The sequence below is a fragment of the Giraffa tippelskirchi genome, chromosome 12, assembly GCF_054371585.1.
Source record: "Giraffa tippelskirchi isolate mGirTip1 chromosome 12, T2T-mGirTip1v1.2.pri, whole genome shotgun sequence".
In the NCBI taxonomy this organism is placed as follows: Eukaryota; Metazoa; Chordata; class Mammalia; order Artiodactyla; family Giraffidae; genus Giraffa; species Giraffa tippelskirchi.
Window position 1 is genome coordinate 95,642,529 of NC_137286.1, and position 22,833 is coordinate 95,665,361.

A 22,833-nucleotide genomic window follows, 5' to 3' on the forward strand; every position below is an offset into this window, starting at 1 on the left:
ATAAAAAATAAGAGAATTTTTCACCAAAAGACCCATACTAAAAAGACATACTATTATTAAAATAACCTTTTTATTCACTTTGCAGTTTGCTAGGAAATCTTTACATTTTTGAATTTATGTTACAAAAGCAGGATCTGAGTTTTATGTTGCCATCAAATACTTCATAGGTTCACAAGATAATTTCCCTTCTTGGGTTACTATCATGTCTTTCTACAAAGATATTGAGTAAATGTTACTTTTTAAAAAAAATTGATATAATGACAGCAATTAATTTTGTACTTTGTGTACTGTTGTTCTTGTTTAGCCACTAAGTCATTTCCATCTTTTTTGAGATTGCACGGGCTATAGCCCATCAGGCTCCTCTGTCCTGGGATTTCCCAGGCAGGAATACTGTGTTGGGTTGCCATTTCCTTCTCCAGGGGTTCTTCCCAACCCAGGGATCAAACCCATGTCTCCAGCATTACAGGCAGATTCTCTACTGTTGAGGCACTGGGGAAGCCCCTAGTAGGCATGCAATAAATAAATGCAGAAATGTATGAGAATTTCTTAGTTTTCAGCCCAGAGGCATTGAAGCAGAAATTAAAGAAAATGCTAACATCTATTTTTAATTGCTTTTTAGAGTTTAAAAATAATTTCCACATACCTGTTTTTAATGCTCACAAACTTCTAGATAAATTAAGAGTATTCAAATATTATATGTAAGAAAAGTGCATCTCCAATGAGTTAAACAACATATTAAGTAAAAGTGCATCTTTTCTCAAGCTGGGTGGCAGAAAAGTTTGAGAAGAATAAAATAAAGCTAAGCCTCAAAGAGATGAAGTACCCAGCTTTCTTTAGCTAAAATAATCAGTTCTGTCTACTATATGAAGCAAACAACATATATATGCATATATGGTATGTATATCAGTATATGTATTTTTATACATAAAATTATAAATATTTATATTCTAAAATCACCATGTATTTAACAAATGTGATCTTTCAATTAGAGAATAGATAAAAGCAAAACCATAAAGATAAATTTTTAACTGTCTAGAAATAGACAGACTTTCAAGTTATTTTAATAATGAAGCTAATGCCTCTCCATTATTTCAAAGTACCTAAAGCAGATTTTTCCTTAATTTCAAATGTGAGGTATTTGAAATAGAAAAGTAATACAACAGACATCTGTGCGCCCACAGTCAAGTTTAAACAGATATTAGTTTTTTCATTTTTTTATTTCTTTTGATTTTAAAGAAAAAATAATCCCCCCATGACTCTCATTTCCTCCCTTAAATTAGCCAATATTCTGAAGTTGATATGTTTTATACATTGACTGTATATACATGGATCTATGAACAACTAATCCTAGTGTTTTTAAACTTTATATAAAAATATGCTTTGTGACATATTTAAAAAACAATATGTTGGGTATTTACCTATGTTGCAGGCATGTGAAAGTGAAAGTGAAAGTCACTCAGTCCTGTCCGACTCTTTACGACCCCGTGGACTATACAGTCCATGGAATTCTCCAGGCCAGAATACTGAAGTGGGTAGCCTTTCCCTTCTCCAGGGGATCTTCCCAACCCAGGGATCAAACCAGGTATCCCACATTGTAGGCCAATTCTTTACCAGCTGAGCCACCAGGGAAGGCCATGTAGACCTTGTTAACTCGTTTCATTTTTTGTGTCATGTTCCACTATAATAATAAACTGCAGTTTACTTAGTTCTTAGACTGATGAACAATTAGATTATTTCCATTCTCTGCTATTGCAAAAGCATTGTATGAATATTTTTGGCATGTCTCTTTTTGCCACATTTGAGAGTTCTCTAGGGTAGATATACCTGGGGAGATGCCCTTGCTGAATGGAAGGTATGTTCATCTTTAACTTTATTAGATATTGATTAATGGCTCTCCAATTGTGTTATACTAATCCATACTTTCAGTTGTAATGTTAACCAAGCTCCTTTCTTACATCCTCAACAACTCCTAGGGTTACCTGACAATATAATATTTACCATTCTGTATGCATGCTAAGTCATTTCAGTTGTGCCTGACTCTTTGCGACCCTATGGACTGTAGCCCACCAGGCTCTTCTGTCCATGGGATTCTCCAGGCAAGAATACTGGAATGAGTAGCCATGCCCTCCTCCAGGGGATCTTCCCAACTCAGGGATGGAACCCGCGTCTCTTAGCTCCTGCATTGACAGGCAGGTTCTTTACCACTAGCACCACCCCCAGGAAGCCATTTACCATTCTGCTGCTGCTGCTAAGTCACTTCAGTCATGTCTGACTCTGTGTGACACCATAGACGGCAGCCCACCAGGATCCTCCCTCCCTGGGATTCTCCAGGCAAAAAGAGTGGAGTGGGTTGCCATTTCCTTCTCCAATGCATGAAAGTGAAAAGTGAAAGTGAAGTCACTCAGTCATGTCCGACCCTTCGCAACCCCATGGACTGCAGCCTACCAGGCTCCTCCATCCATGGGATTTTCCAGGCAAGAGTACTGGAGTGGGTTGCCCTTGCCTTCTCCGATTTACCATTCTAGAGGATGTGAAAGATAATCTCACATTCTTACAGTATTAATAGACTTGTTTGCGTCTCCTTGTCTGTAAATTGTCCCTATATGCCCTTAGGTCATTTTTCCTCTAGGTTGTTGGCCTTTTCTTTATTGATATGTAGAAATTCTTCTAGAGAATTAATCCAAAATTAATCTAGAAAATGGTCCTTTTTATTTGTACTATAAACATTTTCTCCCAATCAGAATAAATAAATAATATGCTACAGGTCTGGGCCACTGAGAAAAACTTTACCTTCCACTAAGCAATAGATCCTACAGTTTTCACTGCTCTAATTTCTCTGCCAGGAATACAGCTGTATCCCACTTGCTAATATGACCAACACTCCCATATTAGAAATTTGACCTGATAATCATTTCTAATGTCCCTTTTGAGAAAAAGAAAGAGTTCACTATCACTTCTCTCTTTGCCCTCTACATCCCTTGATGCAGCCATCTTTTGATGGCTTTTGTGTGATGATGAAGCTACAAAATAAAGTGAATATCTAGCATTTTCAGCTTTTCTAGGCAAGATCATCTTTATTCCACTCAAAAAAAGAAGGCTCTCCCAAGCGGAAAATAGTTTAGATGCTGTATGGACTAAACAAGTAACAAAGATCCACCTCATTGTCCTTTATTAGCATTAATACTTAAAAGTATCCTACAAGCAAGTGAAACCAATTCTAGCCCTGCTTTCTTGGAGTTTTTGATCTAGAATAGTTATTCTTTTTATTGCAGCAAAGATAAATAAAATAATTTTCTATGTTTACAATGAATCTTCCAAAGAGAAGAGATAAGGTCTTCATATTCCACTAAGATGAGCTATAGATCATCCGTAAACTTATAACTACAATAAATTTCTCAGAGTACACCAAGGACCAAACACAGCACAGAGTTAACCATTCTTTACATACATAAGACACACTGATAGATGCCCTCTTAGCATCAACCATCTGCTAATCAGATCCTTGTATTTCTGACTCACAAACCCCAATAAAGAAGAAAATAGAACTTCTAAAAATAAGAGACATTGGTTAAACACAAACCTCAGTTTAAATCTTACTTAATTTTTATTGGCTTTGACTTTGGAAAAAATGCTTTAATCACTCCAATCTTTCATTTTTATACAATTTTCATTTTATAAGATTATGAATACGTACATTGCAGTGTATTTTAAAGATTCAAAACTCCATATCCTAAGATGCCAATTATATTTTTTTAAAAAAGCTTTTAAAATGCAACATTAAGGAGCTAAAATATCTTCAATGAAATTTAGAAAGCTACATTTTTTTTTCCCTTGGAGAATGGAAGGAAATGCTGCTAAGCTGCTGCTAAGTCGCTTCAGTCGTGTCCGACCCTGTGCGACCCCATAGACGGCAGCCCACCAGGCTCCGCCGTCCCTGGGATTCTCCAGGCAAGAATACTGGAGTGGGTTGCCATTGCCTTCTCCAGTGCAAGAAAGAGAAAAGTGAAAGTGAAGTCGCTCAGTCGTGTCCGACTCTTAGCGACCCCACAGACTGCAGCCTACCAGGCTCCTCCGTCCATGGGATTTCCAGGCAAGAGTACTGGAGTGGGGTGCCATTGCCTTCTCCGATGGAAGGAAATACAGGTTAATAAATTCCATCAAGGAATTATGCATACCTAGGAATAAATACAAAGAGATGTTTCTTTCCTCTCAGTATTTCCACAGACAATTTGAAAACACGTTAAGAATCTAATGAATTCAACTTTTAGGACAAGAAACTAAACAAAAAGTAAACAAATGACTTGTTTGATTTCTTATAGTTAGACAATAAAGACTAGAACTTTGAAATATTTCTCTCATGTTTGTATAAAACGTATTTGGGCTTCATTAAGAAATATTCTCTACCCCTCCGCCTCTGCCCAAGCCTGCCCTAGCCCAGCCCCAGGTTGCCTCACACCCAAGCAGTCCCCAGGCGACCACCCCCAACCCTGTCCCCGGCAGCATCGAGGCCCAGGGGGTGGCTGGTCCAGCAGCTGAGATCCCGGGGACTGGTGGCCATGAGACCGAGAGCAAGGACAGTGGTGACCTCAGCTCCCTCCCTCTGGGCCTGGCAGTGCTGGTCACCCAGCCGCTGCAGTCCTCTGCCCTGTTGGACAGCAGCAGCAGCAACAGCAGTTCATCTAGACCCAACCCTTCTACCTCCTTTGAGTCCATCGCGGCAGACCCCACAGGTGTTTTGGAACTCCCCAAAGAGCTGTCGAAGAATTGATGCTTTTGAACTGTGGTGTTGGAGAAGACTCTTGAGAGTCCCTTGGACAGCAAGGAGATACAACCAGTCCATCCTAAAGAAAATCAGTCCTGAATATTCATTGGAAGGACTAATGTTGAAGCTGAAACTCCAATACTTTGGCCACCTGATGTGAAGAACTGACCCATTTGAAGAAACCCTGGTGCTGGGAAATATTGAAGGTGGGAGGAGAAGGGGACAACAGAGGATGAGAAGGTTGGATGGCATCACCAACTCAATGGACACGAGTTTGAGTAAACTCCAGGAGTTGGTGATGGACAGGGAGGCCTGGCATACTGCAGTCCACGTGGTCGCAAAGACTCGGACACGACTGAGAGACTGAACTGAACTGAAAGAGCTGTCAGAAACCTTTGAACCCACTCAAGAATGCAAGAACTCAGAGCTCTTGGAGGAGCTGATGGCCTCAGAAGTGTTTGCACCCCTCCTCTGCCTTTCTCCACCCCCTGGAGACCACGATTACATCTACAACCTGGTTGAGAGTGAAGGTGTCTGTGACCTCTTTGATGCGCCTGTTCTTAACCTCTGACTGACAGGGGCATGCCCTTTCTGGCTGGGACACAGACTGTCTGACCTGGGGGCTGTCTGAGGACCTCTCCCCACCCCACTCCCCCACAGCTTGAGAGCCACAGACTCCTGGCTTCCCCAGCCTTCCCTCACTGCACACTTCTGGCCGCAAGTCCTGCTCCTGCACCAACACCTGTTCTGTGCTGAGAGAGCCAGGGAAAGGAGCGTAGCCCCCTCCACCATGGAGCCAAGTGTTTGCCTCTCCTTTTGGGAGGGCTTTACCCTACCTGGTATCCTCCTCGAGCCCTCCCAGAGTTCAGGTTCAGCTGCCATCCAGTGGCACAGAACCAAGGACCCTCCATCACCCTCACAGGGCCGCTTGTCCAGCCCCACTGCCCTGTACCTGCCAGCCCTTCTCCCTTCCAGGAGGAAGTCTGGGGTGGGGATGGGCACATGCCAGCACCGCCCCTGGCTTCCTTAACTTTTCCCCATGCCTGATCACACACCTCCTCCTGGATTTTTCGTATGCCCCCTCTTCTGCTGGGCCCTTGGCCCTGAGAACCTGTTGAGGTGAGGGTGCTAACAGGAAGGAATGGAGATTTCTAGCTAAGAATCTGGAGAAGGCAATGGCAACCCACTCCAGTACTCTTGCGTGGAAAATCCCATGGACGGAGGAGCCTGGTAGGCTGCAGTCCGTGGGGTCACTGAGAGTCGGACATGACTGAGCGACTTCACTTTCACACACTGGAGAAGAAAATGGCAACCCACTCCAGTGTTCTTGCCTGGAGAATCCCAGGGGCGGGGGAGCCTGGTGGGCTGCCATCTCTGGGGTCACACAGAGTCAGACACGACTGAAGCAACTTAGCAGCAGCAGCAGCAGCTAAGAATCTGGGCTGCTGAGTCCCTCAGGATTGGCCCAGCCTCCCTCTGCCCCATAGCCCCCATCTTGTTTATTCATTTACCCTCATTTAGAGCCATTTGCAGAGATTTTGAAAGATTTGAAGTAACGAATGGATTCCTATATAAAGATTATTGTTATACTTTTTGCAACAAAAGGAAATTGTAATATTTGTACAGTGTCCAAGTGAATAAAGACCATGCCTAAGGCTAAAATAATATATATATATATATATATATATATATATATATATACTCAAATATGTTCAAGAATCAATAGAGTCTACTCTCAAAACCATATTTTCTGGGTAAAAAAGAAGCTTGGTTAAGAGCAATTATTTTTAATGTGAAAACAGCTTCCATGTCCCTATCTATTTCAGGTACTTCCCAATTGAAGACAATTGACTGAGTGACTTAGCACACACACACACAGATTTGAATCTCACCTGTGACATTAAAACATATAGGCAACTCAAAACATTTTAAGAAATTGACTTCACTAGGAAGCTATGATTTGTAAACGCAGTTAAGTATGTGACAGATACATCTGAATACATTATGTGTTCACACAGAGGCCAAAATATCACTTCAATTTCTTTATTCTTAAGCATCAAGAAGCAAAAGTAAAATGTGTCTTTCTTTTATGTGGATAACATTATGAGGCGTTTGGTCAGTAAAAAAGGAAAAACAATTCAAAAAGCAAAATGGAAAAGTATGTAAATACAAAATTTCAAAGTGCCTAGGCTTTCTACCTTCTACATTTGTACAGGTATATATTTATAAACTATACTAGCAAGAAAACAAGAAGCAGCAGTTGAAGGACTTGAGGAACTGTCTAGTTTTCTGAAACACATTTTTCTTTTTGCTTCAGCAAAGTGAGTCACATTCAAGTGTTCCCTTAAAGCGCTAGAAACAGGAAATTATTTTACAGTATCAGTTAAACTTTTTATACTATTAAAAACTTATGGGAAATACTTTCCACACACACACTGAAATTTCTTTAACATATAATATATACTGAAAACTCTCAAAAAAAATGCACCACTTTTATAACAAAGGTGATTGTACCCCAAAATTGACTAAAACAGAACTTAAAAAAATACATTTTTCCCTCTAGTTCTTTATGGAGTATTTTGCCATCACAAATCCAGAAAGACTAGAATTGGTTACTTAAACTATTAAGGAATATTCTTCATCTATCATCTAATTAACCAAAGGGAAAACGAAGGAATGAGTGACCTGATCAGGACTGAGTGGCAGAAATGAACCAAAGTTAGAAGCTGATAGCCTCCTGGCATCAGCTGGCAGCCTGATGCTGTTACATCTACAAATCACTCCCTCCCAGTGGTTAGAAAAGTGGCAAGGAACAGCTGGATACTTGTATATATCATGATTTCGAATCAGCAACAGAATGATACCCTAGATTCTAGTAATAAGGCTCACGTTCATTTATTCAAAGGTATTTTCAGTATCTTCCCTATGCCAGGTATTATGATAGACATTGCATATATATATATTATATATAATAGTTGTCATCGTAACTTAGTCGCTAAGTTACGTTCAACTCTTTTGCAACCCCATGGATTGTAGCCTGCCAGGCTTCCTCTGTCCACGGGATTTCCCAGGCAAGAATATTGGAGGGGGTTGCCATTTCCTTCTCCAGGAGATTTTCCCGATCCGGGGATCAAACCTGCGTCTCCTTTATAGGCAGGTGGGTTCTTTTGGTTATATAGCAGCATGAGCCATATTTTCATAAGCTTTGTGTGCAGTATGGGTGAACATTTTTCAATCAGTAACCCCACAGTGTATCATTGTAAATGGTGAAAGTGCTGTAATAGAATAACAAGAAAGAATGTAGTAGTCTCTATGTGAAGTGATAGTTAAACCAACGCCAAAATTATTAGTACAGTTTATTCAGTTTAAGAAGGAGAAAGAGAGGAAGTAACAAATTCAGGGCCAAGGTGAAAAAATAACTTAGTGTATTTACAATCTGGAAAATCAGCGTGTAAGGAAGGAGCATATTTAATGAATAAAAATGTCATAAGCAACCACGGATTTGTTTTTGTGTATTTGCCTATCCTGGGCTTTTCCTGTAAATGGAACCCTAGAATATGTGTCATTTGTGACTGATTTCTTTCACTTAGTATAAGATTTTGAGGTTCATCCATGTCATGCCATGTATCAGTATTTCATTACTTTATAGTGCTTATAAGCATCATATTAATACTCATGCAGTCTGCATTAATACTCATGTACTTCTTTTTAGGTGATGAAAGCATTCTAAACTGAGATTTTGTTGATGGCTGCACAATGCTGTGAATGTAAGAAAACCCACTGAATTGTACGAGTTTAAAGTGGTGAATTTAATGGTATGGGTATTACATCTCAATAAAGATGTTTTTTAAATAAGAGAGAAGAAAAAGAATGCACTGCACTGAGTAAATGGTGGAGTTATGAAGCAGAAGAGTGGTAGAGGGTATGGGAAGAAATGCATATAAGTGATAGATCTGCTACAGAGGAGAGGGAGAGAGAGCTTCCTCTTTCTGGCGTGATCAACCAGGTGAATAGGAGCACCATGGGCTGAGATGGGGAGATCTGGGAGGAGAACCACTGGGAATGTGGAAGGAGAAATTATCACAAGATCTGTTTGCTATATCTCAGTTTTCAGGCATCTAGGAGACAAGACTTGTGGAAACAAGTAGGTGGCATGAACTGGGTAGTGTCCAGCAGGCTTTCCTAGTGGCTCAGACTATAAGGAATCTGCCTGCAATGCAGGAGACCTGGGTTCGATCCCCAGGTCAGGAAGAGCTCCTGGAGAAGGGAATGGCAACTCACTCCAGTATTCTTGCCTGGAGAATCCCATGGACAGAGGAGACTGGAGGGCGACCATGGAGTCGCAAAGAGTCAGACACGACTGGGTGACTTTCACATTCACAGCAGATAAATAAAAAAGCTTTGAAGAAAATAAGATCCACCAAGGCAACGTTGTAGACAGAGAGATGAAAATGGTTCAGAACAGAGCCTTGAGGAGCTCTAAAATGTGTTAAGTTAAATATGTGTGATAATGATTTAATGCCTAAAACAGGGCATTTCATGTTCCTAATAGCCCATGAGTGTATAATATAGACGCTGCATTCTCCTCTGAACCAGATGAGATATATTGCAGATTTCTTCATTAGTGAGCTAAGTAATATCTCTGACATGTGTTTTTTTTTTGAATATTTATGTGAAAATCATAGTTTTACCTTTTTAAACAATTAACCTACAAATGGACAACACATTATTTAAAATCCTCCCAGGAAAAAATAAATAAATAAAATCCTCCCATGGTTTCACATTGTCCTTCAAATAAGAAACCAAAATCCTTAAATAAGCCAGCCATGTGCTGCATGATCTGCCCATCTCTCCTGCCTCACCTCCATCAATTTCTTTACTTTTGCTCTTGTTTCTCCAGTTATTTCTGGTCTTTAGTTCATCCATTCCCCATCCCCTTCCCCGCTTAGATTCTTTACCAGGTCCTCTGCCTGGAGTGCTTTGCTTTCTCTGCCTTTCTCTTTACTATTACTACTTTCATCTCTATAGTATCCAATAAGTATCTCCAGCCATCACCTCAGGCTTCCCAGGTGCCTCAGTGATAAAGAATCTGCCTGCCAATGCAGGAGACACGGATTCGATCCCTGGATCGGGAAGATCTCCTGGAGGAGGAAAAGGCAACACTCCCATAGTCTTGCCTGGAGAATCCCATGGACAGAGGAGCCTGGCAAACTACAGTCCATAGGTTCACAAAGACTCGGGCACCACTGAGCAACTAAGCATGCATTCAGACATGCACAACCATCATCTGTATGATGTCTCACAATTATTTCTGTGCAAGCCAGGGTCCTTCCTTCTATGTTCTGTTCTTACAGCCCCAGGAAACAGCACATTTTAACTCATAGGGAATGTTTAATATTTGTTGAATAAACAGATGAGTGAATGGATGTTATATATGTCCGGCTCTGATGGTTCTGATTTGTTGCTTGTGTTCCTAAAATTCGAGGAAAGTATGCAGGGGCATCTGCTTTTACATTAATGATTTACTGGAGCCAGATGTAAGATGTGAAATAGACTTTTTTCCTCTAAATTCTATTGTTCCTGTAAATGGCCAAAGCAAACTTCGCCCACAGCAGGCATAGCGCCGTACAGAGCTGCAGAGTCAAGTTTCCACTGCCTGTTTATCATCTTCACTCAGTCCCTCCGAAATTGGACTTGTGTTTCTCTGTCCAAGGGGACAAAAATGGCAAGGGCAATGTGATCCATGCCTCTGAGGACTCAGTCAGCCCCCAGGGTTTCTCCTAGAAAGGAGGTTCTCCCCACACCCGACCTGTGTTCCTGACAGGGGCCCTGCCTCTGCAGGTCATGAAGTTAGTTCTGACACATCATCAGTCTCACCACTACACATCCGTGTGGACATGTTATTAAAAGGCAAAAGCAGAATCACAGCACAGACAGTTTCTGCCATAAGAAAAGTGCTTTTTCAGACTCAAGCGCCTGTCATCTTGCTGATGCTTCAGCACACATCTCCCTGCAAGTGGCTCATCTTTTAATAATTTTATCTATTTATTTATTTTTGGCTGTGCTGGGTCTTGGTTGCTGCATGGGCTTTTCTCTAGTTGCAGCGAGCAGGGGGTTGCTCTCTAGCTGCAGTGAGCAGGCTTCTCTTGCTGTTAAGCACAGGCTCTAGGGCACTTGGGCTCAGTGGTTGCAGTTCCCAGGCTCTAGAGCACAGCTCAATAGTTATGGCGCACTGGCTTAGTTGTTATGCGGCAGGTGGCATCTTCCCAACCTGGGATGGAACCCATGTCTCCTGCATTGGCAGGCGGATTCTTTACCACTGAGCCTCCAGGGAAGCCCCGTTATCTTTTATACCCTCTCTACTTCCATGCTGGGATGGGAGGGTGGAAGTGGGAGATCAACTCAGTCAACAAAATGCAAATATGGCATATAAAAGGAACTTCAAAATATGCCTAAAGATTGATTTTCTCCAGTGCTTTGACTGGCTATAAATATCTATTGACTTATGTATTCACTTTTAATTCAATCATATTGTTGTTTTTCTGTTTTTTGAGGTTTCACTTGTCACAAAATGAGGAGGCACTATAATGTGGTGCCCATCCCCTCATTGCAGGGACAGATGGATCCACCAACTTATTTGGGGGGAGACTGCAAATTATTTCCTAAATATCACCATCACACTATTGTTCACTTACACTGGATACAAATAGAAGTTAATGGTAATAGTCGGCTGAATGACCTGCAGCTGCCCCAGTGTGGCCCTGACGCCACGAACCAGCAGTGCCTCCCTCCCCAGTCTTCGGTTGTCCCTCCCACTCCTAGTCTCTCTCTTTGCTTATCATGAGTTGAAAGAGGCTGTATTGGGGAAGTATGAGAGTTTGGACCCATAAACCCATAAACCCACCCATAAACCTCTGATAGCTGAGCCACATTTGGGGGGGGGGCATATGAGGAATTGCTGTGAGTTCTGAAATTCAAGTCTCATTTCAATTCAGTAGGTCCTATTGAGACCTGACAGGATCAGGTGGTCATATTCAACAGGAATCTGCTTTTATACATTCCTCTTGCCCCGGCATCCTCAAAACATCTAGCGAAATAACCACTCATAAGTCAAGAAGAGTACAACAGAAGTTAGAACTATTAATATTTTCATCTTGTGCATTCTTTACAAGTTGATGGAAAGTTAAGTGACTGCATTAATTCACCTTTCCTGATTCCCACTTTCTCCCACGCAACATTATTTTCTCCTTCATGTAGGTTCTTAGAGCTCTTTGTCTTCATTATAATATTTACTGATCACATCCTAGTGAGGTTGGTTGTACATGACTTTCTTTCTCTCTAGATTATGATTCTTTGAAAGATAAGAAATAGGTATTATTTTTCTTGGTATTCTCAAGGCAAAGCCCAGGACTTAGCATGCAATAAATAGACTATGGATGGTTTCAGAATGGATGCGGAAATTAGCTCTTTCAGCCCAGGAGCAACTTGGTAAATTATTAAAGCCAATGCGTTCATTCTGGACCAGAGAGCTGACATCAGACATTACTTTAATTTCTCCCTTGACTCCACTATTTGCGCAGATCAGCCAGATCCCTGGTCTGATATTTAGGTATCCATGAGATATCAGAGCTCTAATCAGTCAAATAGGCATTCTTTATATCAAAGTACCCAAGTTCAATCCCTGGGTCAGAAAGATCCCATGGAGAAGGGCATGGCAACCCATTCCAGTATTCTTGCCTGGAGAATTCCATGGACAGAGGAGTCTGGAGGGCTACAGCCAGTGGGGTTGCAAAGAGTCAGACATGAATAAGTGACTGACACTTTCACTTTCACTGCAGTTACAAATGTCTACTTGATTATCAATGCTGGTGAAAAAGCCTGGACTGTGTAGAAATCTCAAGGCTAACCCTCCTGGTACTCTCTTACAACCCAGGCCAATCCAGGCTGTAGGAGGCATATTTATGCAAAGCAGCAAATACCTATCGAGTGTCTTCTATTAGATCTCAGCCTCATCCTGATCCTTACCCTCTCTTCTCAACCTCAAGTCCTTCAGTTCTCCAAAGATTCAGGCCTTTCTCAAGCAAAGATATTTTTGGCCCTAAATTTTACCCTCAGGAAAACAAATAAAAAAATAAATAAGAGAGTAACTTCTGTTTCACCTTTACATTTCTCTCACTGTAACCATTTACTCCTATCACTGGGCATTCCTGGTGGTTCAGATGGTAAAGAATCTGCCTGCAATGCAGGAGACCTGGGTTTAATCCCTGGATCGGGAAGATCCCCTGGAGTAGGAAATGGCAAACCACTCCAGTATTCTTGCCTGGACAAGAATCCATGGCCAGAGGAACTGGGAGAGCTACAGTCCATGGGATTGCAGAGTCAGACATGACTGAGCAACTCACACATACACACACACACACACACTCCTAACACTAAGGTTCCATTACTGGGCCTGAGAATTACAATAACGATTTCTCTTTGACATGACCTCCTCTTACCTGGGGTGGAATGAAGGGCCTAAATTATAAATCCAAACAAAATCAGAAGCAAATACCACAGTGATGTTTTAGAAATGAACTAAATACTTTAAGTTTTGTAATAATATCACTTATAATGATACTTTAATTCCCATAATTTTTTCATGCACAATTTTAGGAATATTGAGCACTTAGCTATATGTCTGGCACTGTTCAAACGATGGATGATACAGCAATGAACAAGAGTCTACTGATTTCATGTCCACAGTCTAGTAGCCAGTGACAGAAAAGATAATCAGATTTGATAAGAAAAGATACTTTATAAAAATGTGACTAATTATTGTGGACTCTGAGGTGGCAATTTAAAACAATATATAAGATTTAACTGAACATTGCAGCTTGGCCATACCACATTGCACTAGAAATTCTTATAAGAAATGTCTGTATTACTTTGGTTCTTATGGTAAAATATAAAGCTTATTTTCAATGTTTTTGTTATAGGAAAGACTGGAATCACGGGTTGGAATGAATTTCTATTTCTGGCTCATTATTCCAAAAAAAACATATGGTTTTATACAGAATAAGAAGAGGATCCTTGCTGTGTGAAAACTAATTGATGACAGGATTATAAAAAGTTTTGTCTGAGAATGGTTTTCAGTAATTTGGTGAAGAATTTCCTGTAAAGTCTGGAGTAGAAAGACTGGGATGATACCCTGGTCTTCACAGACAAGGTATCCTTTTGCTGTTACTAAAAAGTACTCCTGCTTCATATAAACAGTGTGTAATGTTCCTATTATAATATATTTTATTATATATAATTATTTAAGTAGTCTATGCAAATGGGAGTTAATAGCTAGGTATCAGAGGCATAGAGATACATTAGTGTGTCAATGAATCATTGTGTTGTCAGCCCAACATCTATACTCTAAACACAGCAATCACTCTTGTGACTTCAATTAACATGTCCATACAGTGATCTCCCATGAGTCATGCTTGTACACTGACCACTGTTGGTTGGAGCTGGCTTGTCCACCTGATCCAATCTGGGACAATTAGTTAAGATATGGGCTGAAAGAAAGAAGCTAGCCCTTCTTGTAACCGGACCACTGACAAGAGAAGCTTGGGTTCTGCGGTTTGGCATCTTCTACATTTCTCAAGCAAAGCATAAAATCCATTCTTCAAAGAGAGAGAAAGAACAAAGGAACAAATCAAAATTGATTCTAGGCTGTTGCTCATCCAGTGTCACATTCCTTCTGTGTGGTCTGAACCAATCTATAGCTAACACGTGGCTAAATAGAGATGCATGATGTCTCTTTCCTCTGTATCTTTTGAGTATTCTCTCTTCATTCCACGCCTCGTGAATTTTAAAGTCTCTTCTGTAAAACTTTACTTAGGTTTCTAGCTGCCGCTATAACTCATGATGGCACTTCCCCAATGGCTCAAGTGGTATAGAATTTGCCTGCAATGCAGGAGACCTAGGAGACACGGGTTTGATCCTGGATCGGGAAGATTGCCAGGAGAAGGAAATGGCAACCCATATATTCTTACCTGGAAAATCCCATGGGGAGAGGAGCCTGGCGGGCTACAGTCCGTGGGGTCACAAAGAGTCAGACGTGACTGAGCATGCAGGCACATGCACACAGCTCATGACAGATGTATTTCTCTGTGACACCAGCAGAGGACTTGAACACTGTACAGTGTAGTTTGTACAGACCTCTTACTCGTCTTTATAGAAGCCCCTAAAGGCCAAAGACAAGACATTATGTTCAGATCTCTAATGCCCAGAAATCTCTCTTTAAATACTAAATACATTCTTATTATTAAATCAAATTATTAAATAGTCAGTCTGCAAGTTAAAAAATGTCACTTCTATTTCCCATGACTTCCATGGAAATAGTTCCATTTTTAAAGTAACAAGCCAACAAAGTCATTTATTCATCCATTCATTCAATAAATGATTCATTCTACTCCTCAAATACATCTTATTTTGTAATTCAGTTGTGAAGAAGTATCTTCAAAGTCCTTAATACAATGATTTTTATTTAAATACTGAACAAAAGTTCCAGAGTTGGCAGTAGTCAACAGTCCTAGGCAAATATTCCTATTCAAATTGATATTACAGTATAATAAGCAAAATAACAATTCTAATAGTTTTTAAATAGTTGCATTTTATTTTAAAATACACAATTTCAGAAGCAAACCAGAAATTAAATGTCTGATACATTTAAAATCCAAAAAAGTATTAGCTTATTACAAAATATAAACTGCAAACATAAATTTATTTTAAAATCTGTTTATTATTAGATAAAATTGATTCTTACTCAAAGTATGATAAACACTACATTAAGGTAAAGAAAAATTAATCATAAAATTTTTGCTATCAAGTAGTCGGAGAAGGCAATGGCACCCCACTCCAGTACTCTTGCCTGGAAAATCCCATGGACGGAGGAGCCTGGTAGGCTACAGTCCATGGGGTCGCTAAGAGTCGGACACGACTGGGCGACTTCACTTTCACTTTTCCCTTTCATGCACTGGAGAAAGAAATGGCAACCCACTCCAGTATTCTTGCCTGGAGAATCCTAGGGACGGCAGAGCCTGGTGGGCTGCCGTCTATGGGGTCGCACAGAGTCGGACACGACTGAAGCGACTTAGCATAGCATAGCATAGCATAGTCTAAAAAATTAAAATATTCATATTATAAACAAATGATACAGCATAGTCTAGAAAAAATCAAAACAGTGAAAAAGGCTAACTCCAAAATAATTCTCTTTTCTAAAGAGAGGGGTGCAAGACTGAGGGAAAAACCTAAGACAATAGATTTTATACCTAAATGATTTTCCACTTGGAGAAATTTCACCTACTCCAATTTTGTGATTTGTTGAGTTCTTCCAGTTGCCTCCTAGGTCCAAGCCGTCTGGAATAATATTCTGAATGTTAGCACTTGTATGAAGTTAGTATAGCTTTAATGTTTCTGCCAAATGTCATTACCTCATTTCTCAAACTGAACTGTGGAAATAACTGGAATCATCTCATACCGACCTTTGATGAGTTGAAATGAAAAAATGAGAAAAGCAAGGACATAATAGCTAGTGAAACTCTTCTATGCTTTGTTTTTCAAATTGCATCAATATGACTTACCAACTCTACCAACATTTGCTTAACTGGAGATGTGAGGCTAGACTATGGAAAAGTAAATGATTAGATGTTTATATGATTCAGATTCTGTGCCTGTTAGCCAATGGATTGATTCATTTTGATCCACAAAAAAGTCAACCAGCCACATAGACAAGGTCAAGAACATAAGCCAAAGATCTAAAAACAATCAAAGAATCTTGCTAGCTTCCAATTTAGGACAGAGTGAAAAAAGGTCAGAGACAATGTCTGGTACCTTACTGATACCCCCTTTCCCCTCAGTTCTGCCCCTCCAAGAACGGCATATGATTGCATGTGTGGGTATGTGTGCAATTATATTCTCATACATTCAAATCTCACTCTTCACAGGTTCCATAATTGTGAATTCACCTGCTTTCTAAAATGTATAAGCCCCAAATCAATATCACACCAAAAATCACTTTTGTGATAATTAATTCATGAACATTCTCAGAGCAGGAAAAAAAAATTGAGTTGTCCAAAGCATTAATTTCCAGCTGTGGTTAGGCAAGGAGACACTCTGGTTTCTTGCTTCACTCTAACACAGACACGACCAGAGGATGGAGATCACGGGAGCAGTGGTGAAGCTCCAGCAATGCTGTCAGTGGCTTTGAATTCTAACTCTGGCACCTATTAGTGCAGCAGCCCCAAGCAAGTCACTTAACATTTTTGAACTTTATTTTCTCTTTTGTAAAATAAAGAGAATAGAACCTGCTAGGGTGAGTTGTTTTTAGGACTGAAGATTATACACTATGTGAGATACACATACCCCCTAGGAGCTGATCTGATGGTTACCACAACTTCATAGAATATGTAGCTACTACGAATATCAAGAATCCACTGTATCTAGACACTGGTTGCTAAGATTCTGAGGCATCACAGAGACTTACATTTGCACTCTAAAATGCCTGGGAGATATCATTCTTACCCCAGACCTTATGTTCCCTTATTTTTACATACACCTCAGTGTTATTACATTGCTCACCAATTTAACTACAGGAATTTACGTGCTATCTAGCTTTCTACAATCAATCTTTGCTATACAAGATTGTATAGCAAGTAAAAGGAGAGCGCTATTGTTAAGCTGGTAGATGACAGAAAACATGTTCTGTTAACTAACGCGTGTGTGCTAAGTCACTTCAGTCATGTTCAATTCCTTGTGACCCCATGGACTGTAGCCTGCCAGCCTCCTCTGTCCATGGGATTCTCCAGGTGAGAATACTGGAGTGGGTTGCCATTCCCTCCTCCAGGGGATTTTCCTGACCCTGGGATTGAACCCATGTCTCTTATGTCTCCTGCGTTGGCAGGAGGCTTCTTTACCATTACTGTCACCTGGGAAGCTCCCTATTAACTAATGGCTAATACCTAAAGCAGTCTTATGAGGTATATATTTATGTGCTTAAATTTAGCCTGAAATATCTTCCTAGGAGATATTATGCTACTTATCTTTTCACTTACTAAATCAGTTCAGTTCAGTCGCTCAGTCGTGTCCGACCTTTGTGACCCCATGGACTGCAGCACGCCAGGCTTCCCTGTCTATCACCAACTCCTAGAACGTACTCAAACTCATGTCCACTGAGTCAGTGATGCCATCCAACTATCTCATCCTCTGTTGTCCCCTTCTCCTCCCGCCTTCAGTCTTTCTCAGCATCAGAGTCTTTTCCAATGAGTCAGTTCTTCGCATCAGGTGACCAAAGTATTGGAGTTTCAACTTCAGCACCAGTCCTTCCAATGACAGGTACTCATTTCCTTTAGGATGGACTGGTTGGATCTCCTTACAGTCCAAGGGACTCTCAAGAGTCTCCTCCAACACCACAGTTCAAAAACATCAATTCTTCGGCACTCAGCTTTCTTTATGGTCCAACTCTCACATCCATACATGACTACTAGAAAAACCATAGCTTTGACTAGACACACCTTTGTCACCAAAGTAATATCTCTGCTTTTTAATATGCTGTCTAGGTTGGTCATAGCTTTTCTTCCAAGGAGCAAGCGTCTTTTAATTTCATGGCTGCAGTCACCATCTGCAGTGATTTTGGAGCCCATAAAAATAAAGTCTCTCCCTGTTTCCATTGTCTCCCCATCTATTTGCCATGAAGTGGTGGGACCAGATGCCATAATCTTAGTTTTCTGAATGTTGAGCTTTTAGCCAACTTCTTCACTCTCCTCTTTCACTTTCATCAAGAGGCTCCTTAGTTCATCTTCACTTTCTGCCATAAGTGTGGTGGCATCTGCGTATCTGAGGTTATTGATATTTCTCCTGGCAGACTTGAATCCAGCTTGTGCTTCATCCAGCCTGGCATTTCGCATGATGTACTCTGCATAGAAGTTTAATAAGCAGGGTGACAACATACAGCCTTGACATACTCCTTTCCTGATTTGGAACCAGTCTGTTGTTCCATGTCCAGTTGGCCAAGTGCAAAGTGTGTGGGGCTTTAATCTGGGCTTGCAGCTTGCCTAGTGGTCCTTACCTTGCTGCTCCTTTCTGGATCATCATCTATTTTTTTTTGTCACCCAGCGAGGCTTGTGGGCTCTTAGTTCCCTGACCAGAGATGGACCACAGCCTTGTCTAACTCAATGAAACTATGAGCCATGCCATGTAGGGCCACCCAAGACAGATGGGTCATGGTGGAGAGTTCTGACAAAACATGGTTCACTGGAGAAGGGAATGGCAAACCACTTCAGTATTCTTGCCTTGTGAACCCCATGAACAGTTACTAAATACCTAGTTTTATCAAACACTGACCTGTAACTTCAGAGTACACTATCAGCCCACATCTTTCTTCCTCCTGGTTGTGATTCATTTATAAAGGTTTCTCTAACTTCCATCTCCACCTAGAGTTCATCTTTCTATCCTCTGAAACCTTCCAGAAAAATTCAGAACACAGGAAAAACCAACTAGGATGGGATATAACACCAGAATTAATTATCTAAACACTAGAACAGAATCTCTTGAACCCCGTGTGTAGGAAGACAGATTCCTCCCATTCTCCTCTGACAATGTGTTCCTCCATGGATCAGTATTACAGCCCGTATCATATGCTTCTTAAAATGGCAGAGCAAACAAACATTTACTGAAATCTACAAGGTGCCTGTGTTGTCATAGAAATCATAAAATGTAGTTGTCAATTTTGCTTGTTCTACCACAAAAAGCAGAGACATTACTTTGCCAACAAAGGTCTGTCTAGTCAAGGCTATGGTTTTTCCAGTAGTCATGTATGGATGTGAGAGTTGGACTATAAAGAAAGCTGAGCACTGAAGAATTGATGCTTTTGAACTGTGGTGTTGGAGAAGACTCTTCAGAGTCCCTTGGACTGCAAGGAGATCCAACCAGTCCATCCTAAAGGAGATCAGTCCTGGGTGTTCATTGGAAGAACTGATGTTGAAGCTGAAACTCCAATACTTTGGCCACCTGATGCGGAGAGCTGACTCATTTGAAAAGACCCTGATGCTGGGAAAGATTGAGGGCAGGAGGAGAAGGGGATGACAGAGGATGAGATGGTTGGATGGCATCACCGACACAATGGACATGGGTTTGGGTGGACTCCAGGAGTTGGTGATGGACAGGGAGGCCTGGTGTGCTGCGATTCATGGGGTCGCAAAGAGTTGGACACAACTGAGTGACTGAGCTGAACTGAACCACAAAAATGGGAAAAGAACTAAGAAACTCTCTTCAAGAATGGACCTACTAGATACCAAGACAAACACTTAACTTGCTATTAAAAACATTGCTAACTATCAGAAAATCTAAACTTTCGCAAGTTTAGGAGCTCTTGATATCATTCTGAATTTAATTTTAGGAAATTCATGGCCCTCATAAGATCATCAAACAATATGCATTTTCAAGGAGCCTCTGATTACCAGGGTTTAATTTGACTAGGCTTGAGTTTAGAAGGGAAAAACTGAATCACAGTTTTTTTTGCTATAACTATATACTCCAACTAGACCACTTTTTCAATGGCCAAGTGCAACTGCATTTGGAGTCACTCAAAGGGGGAAATACAGCCCTGCATGCGTCATTTGAGTTTGGTGCTTCTTCACCACACTGCTGTGCATCTGTATGCCTGCAACCACATCACCCCACAAACCTGACAGCTCTATTTGTCAGGGAGGTTTTGTTGCAGCAGCTTTTAGGCTTGTAACATTTGGTTTCCATCCATTCTGCATGTGGTTTCAGAACTAATATTCCTGAGTCCCAATTAGTTAGGTAATAGAAAACGGTAACCACACTTGAAATAATTTAGCAAGAGTTACAAAAAAGCTAAAGCACTGGGTCCAGAGGTTTCATGAGACCACACTTTCAAGCAAGATTTCTGGAACTGTACTTCCTGTTTATTCCAAGTCAGAACTATTGGGAAGCTCTCCATTCTTGTGGTAACAGTACTTGAGATTCAATAGTAACTAAAAACCAGAAATTGTGACATAATCTGAGATCACTCTGAGTTTGTGGGAAAGCTACTGTTTCTATTTCTTCAATTGAATTTCTGCATTTTTAAAATATCAGAAAATATATCTGACCCATTTAAATTATTTTACAGCTATTTCATATAACTCTAAAACATGCAGAAACTACAATCTAGTACTCTGTGATAGTGTTAGTTGCTCCTTCGTGTTCAACTCTTTGTGACCCTATGTACTGTAGCCCATCAAACTCCTCTGTCCATGGAATTCTCCAGGCAAGAATACTGGAGTGGGTTGCCCTTCTCCAGGGGATCCTCCCAACCCAGGAAGTGAACCCGTATCTCCTGCACTACAGGCAGATTCTTTACCATCTAAGCCACCAGAGAAATCCACAGTCTAGTGGTAGAAGAGACAATACATAAACATCAAAGTTCAAAATACCACCCAACGTATCATATGACATATAAATAACAAAATACATTTTTAACTACAAATGTACTTAAGATAAGTGTAATTGGTAGCAGAGGACAAGGGTCACTCCTGAGTGAGGTAGAGGACATGGTGCTTAAGAAAGTGCTCCAAGATGGTCAGATGTTTTATGCTGAAAACCTTCGGTTAAATGGGGAAGGAGGGGACGCATGGCAGGGTTAAAGAAAACAATGTAAATAGGACTATGCAGACCAAAAATCCAGTGTATACATATGAGAATTATGAATAAGACAGATGAGCCATTACGCTGGTTTCATGTTAGATATTTGTGGAAGTTAAAAGAAGTTGAAGGTCAGAGAGTTGAGTTAGTGAGAGAGAGCCAAGTTAATGAGTCTGAGCTTCACTCAGTCACTTGAACGGAAGGCATTCCAGTGTGTGGTTAAGAGCCTAGGCACTGTTCCCTCTTCCCCGCCCACCCAACCATATCCACATCTGGGGTTTGACTCTTGACCTTGGGTCTTGCAAGTTATCTGATCTTTGGTGAGCTGCTGAATTCTTTGAGCTGTTAAACGATAATACTAGTCATCTCAAAGGATTCTTGTGTTGATTAATTAAGTCTACCCACATAAACTACTTAGAACTGTGCCTAACACAAAGTAAACTCCCCAGTATTGCTATTATAATTGAGCTTAAAATATTATAAATCAAAGATTTAGGAAAGTGTCAAAATACGCTGGAGAAGAGTGTCTGTAAGAAATGAGAGCAATGAAGAGAATACCACCAATTTCTTACATATGTGGTGATTAAGGACTAATAAGGTAGTAGCAGTGGAAAAATACAGAAAGGAAAAGATGTCAGAAATATTCCAAAGGCAAATTTGTCAGGATTTAGGGACTGGTTATCTTTGGGAGGTGCTAAAAAGGAATGAATCAAGGAGGCTCCAAGATTTTGTTACTCTTCATTTATAAAAATTAGGAAATAAATTAAGAGAGTGAGAGAGAATTTAAATGAAAAGATTGTGAATTCTGTCTTAAATATGATGAGCCTGAAGTACTCATAAGACATCCAGGTGGAGATATCCATGAGACCTCTGACCAAGTAGAACTAGAGTTTATGAGAGAGAGGTCCAGAGGGAGGTTAAAATATCAGCTAAAGGTAATAAGATAGAATCTGGATGAAAAAGAAAAGAGAGGAACAAGGATATTACTTTGGAGAACACCAATCTTTGCAGAGAGGAGAAAGAGTAACTAATATTTTTTAAGAAGAAACAATCTGATATAAGAGATTGTTACATCTGGAAAATGGCCATTTTCGGAGGCCAAAGAATGAAAATTTCCAAAAAGTGTAAATTAGTTATCAAGGTGTAATGCCACGAAGTAAAAGAAGTTCATTATTAACAAAAAGTTGTTACATTTATCCCCCGGAAGCTCATTGGTGATTCTTGAGAACAGATTCAAAACATGAAGAAGGGGGAAGGCAGACTGCAAGGGCAAAAGAAGTAAGTCATGAAGGCATCAAGTGTAGACCATACTTTGAAAACCAACTCTTTTGTGGTTGAACACAAAAGAGATTGGACAGTAGTCTTAGAAATAAACAGAAGGTTCAAGAGGTGAT

General features: G+C 40.5%; 1 protein-coding gene across 1 annotated transcript in view; it reads right to left on the minus strand.

The window, feature by feature from the left end:
• Positions 1–22,833, minus strand: part of LOC145528637 (uncharacterized) — a 263,141-nt gene that overhangs the window by 162,537 nt on the left and 77,771 nt on the right. The window contains exon 4 of the mRNA XM_081547290.1: positions 14,788–14,978. Coding sequence (XP_081403416.1) covers positions 14,884–14,978 — 95 coding nt within the window. The 3' untranslated portion in view covers positions 14,788–14,883. The remainder of the gene's footprint in view (positions 1–14,787; positions 14,979–22,833) is intronic.